General features: G+C 36.8%; 1 protein-coding gene across 2 annotated transcripts in view; it reads left to right on the plus strand.

Annotated features, from left to right (window-relative positions):
• Nucleotides 1-2,500, plus strand: part of LOC119595812 (F-box/WD repeat-containing protein 7-like) — a 26,653-nt gene that overhangs the window by 6,063 nt on the left and 18,090 nt on the right. The window contains exons 2-3 of one of the 2 annotated variants that reach the window (XM_037944984.1): nt 709-733; nt 1,867-1,983. In XM_037944984.1, the coding sequence (XP_037800912.1) occupies nt 1,876-1,983 (108 nt within the window). In that variant the 5' untranslated portion in view covers nt 709-733; nt 1,867-1,875. The remainder of the gene's footprint in view (nt 1-708; nt 734-1,866; nt 1,984-2,500) is intronic. The other variant, XM_037944985.1, reaches the window with a different exon arrangement.

Here is a 2,500-nt window from a genome sequence, read left to right on the forward strand (position 1 = left end):
TCTAGATATATTCTGAATAATATTAATTTGTTGGTCCTTGGAACATTTATTGCCCACTTCATTTATATCATTGGCTTATACATAGACTGTTCTGCAATTGGTTAACAGAGTCAGTTACTAGTTGTCTACTTGATCTTAACTGTTTACATTCTTGTTTATTTATTTATTTTTTTTTTTTTTTTGGGGGGGGGAATCCATTAGCTTCTTATGACTTTGTGTTACCATTATTATCATTATTATATTATTTGTGATGTTTTTAACAATGAAAGTAATAAAAAAAAATCTTTCAAATAATTCAAGAAATAGGGTAAACAGGGGAGGTATTAGAGCTTTTATTCAATTTCTAATCATTGATGTAATTGATTATATTTAAAGTTTAATTCTATTCTGAAATCCAGTGAGGTTTTCCACAAGTATAATCAATTGGGATTGATATGTTCTAAAACAAGTATTGTTTTGTAGGCATTTAGGATGCTCTTAAAAAAATGATTTAATGGAATTTTGAGCATAAAGTTTTCATAGAGTATGATGGGCATGGTTTGTAGAGTCATATTGATGTTACAGGGAAGATTGACTGGAAAAAAATAATTAAAAGAGGTTTTGAACTTTTTAAAGTTGTTTTCTAAGTGGGATAGACTAATGATGTATATTACATTATCATTGATTCCTGCTATGTGAGTGTAATTATGTTATTGTTTTGAATTCCAGAATAAAATGCAGATGATTTAATGAAGTAAGTGCTATACAGATTACTTTATTTGTCTGGGCAATTGTTGGAGAAAAGGGTTTCTGTATATTTTAGGGTGCAGTTTCCCTTATTTCTTCATAATCTTTCTTTTTATGAAAATGGGTATTTTGATGCTTAATGTTTTAATGAGTGCTTTGGGTATATCATAGGATACTATACTGTTATGTGCCATCTTCTAAGCAAATGTATTTAAGAAATTCTTTGGCTTATATAATTTTCTCTTTTTATCCCCAACTTACTCCTATTGCTATCAATGTGTTGTTTTGCATTTTTGTTGGTTTTCATCTTCTTTCTCCTCCTCCTCCTCCTCCTCCTCCTCCTCCTCCCCCCCTCCTCCTCCTCCTCCTCCCTCCCCTCCTCCTCCTCCCTCCCTCCCTCCTCCTCTCCTCCCCCCCTCTCCTCTTTCCCCCCTCCTCTCCTCCCCTCTCTCCCCCTCCCTCTCCTCCCCCCCCCCCTCCCCCTCCTCCTCCTTCCTCCCCTCCTCTCTCCCTCCTCCTCCTCCTCTTCCTCCTCCCCCCTCCTCTTCTTCCTCCTCCTCCTCCTCCTCCTCCTCCTCTCTTCCTCCTCCTCCTCTCCTCCTCCTCCTCCTCCTCCTCCTCCTCCTCCTCCTCCTCCTCCTCCTCCTCCTCCTCCTCCTCCTCCTCCTCTGCCCTCCTTCTAATCTTCCTCCTCCTCCTCCCTCCTCCTCTTCCTCCTCCTCCCCTCCCTCTCCCCCCTCCTCCTCTTCCTCTTCCTTCCTCCCTCCCTTATGTTCTGTTCCTTTACCATCCACCTATCCATCATATCCATCATATCCATCATCACCTTCCTGTGACTTATATTTTTGCTTCTGTTCCTTATTCTGAATTACCTTGTTTCCCACTTATTGCTTCATTATACTTCTTTTGCTCTGCCTTTACAACTCTGGCATTGTATGTAATTCTGCCAATTGTAAAACTGTTAAAGTTGACAGTGTATTGTCCACTTGCTTTTTTTCATGTTTAATTTTACATCTTTCTGAAATTGTTATAGTAATGTAGATTAAAATTATTTTCTATTCAAGTTATGCTCATTTTTAGCTATTACACAGTAATTCATCAAGATTGTAGTGATACTTACACAATCTTGATTTTGCACAGAATGATGTTATGATGGGTGATCGTGTTATTGACATCAATGTTGCCACAGTGGAGGAACTGGAGACCCTTGTGGGTGTGGGCCGAGCCAAGGCTGAGGCCATTGTTGCCACACGAAGTGTAAGTGTGAAGGTTTATTTTGGTATGTGGGGTTCATGGGGGGTTTCCTCTTTAGATGGTTTCTTTTGGTGTTATAGAAGTGTGACTGAATATGAATATAGATTTGGGGCTTAGTAGATAGATGAGTATATCAAAAGACTAGATTTTCTGTTGAGCTGGTTCATTTCAAGAATTGATATATTGATATACTGAGTTGGTAAGATTCTTTTATGTTGTGACAATCTTTTCAGGTTTGTATATAAACTTCTTGAATCTAGTTGGGATAAATTTTTGAATAAAAGACTAAATATTTGTTTTATGATCATAGCAGAAAAATATTACTAAAACATTTGTTACTAATAATCTGATTGATATTATGATTACTATTACTGAGTTTAGTACTGATATTCTGATTCTAATTATCTTAATATAATGAAAGGTGGTGATGCTTATGATTGTTATCATTATAATTTTATGTTATGTCATTAGTTTATATATCATGTAATCAGTCTGTCCATAGTATACTGTAAATGAGAGT

Source organism: Penaeus monodon, chromosome 36, assembly GCF_015228065.2.
Source record: "Penaeus monodon isolate SGIC_2016 chromosome 36, NSTDA_Pmon_1, whole genome shotgun sequence".
Classification (NCBI taxonomy): Eukaryota; Metazoa; Arthropoda; class Malacostraca; order Decapoda; family Penaeidae; genus Penaeus; species Penaeus monodon.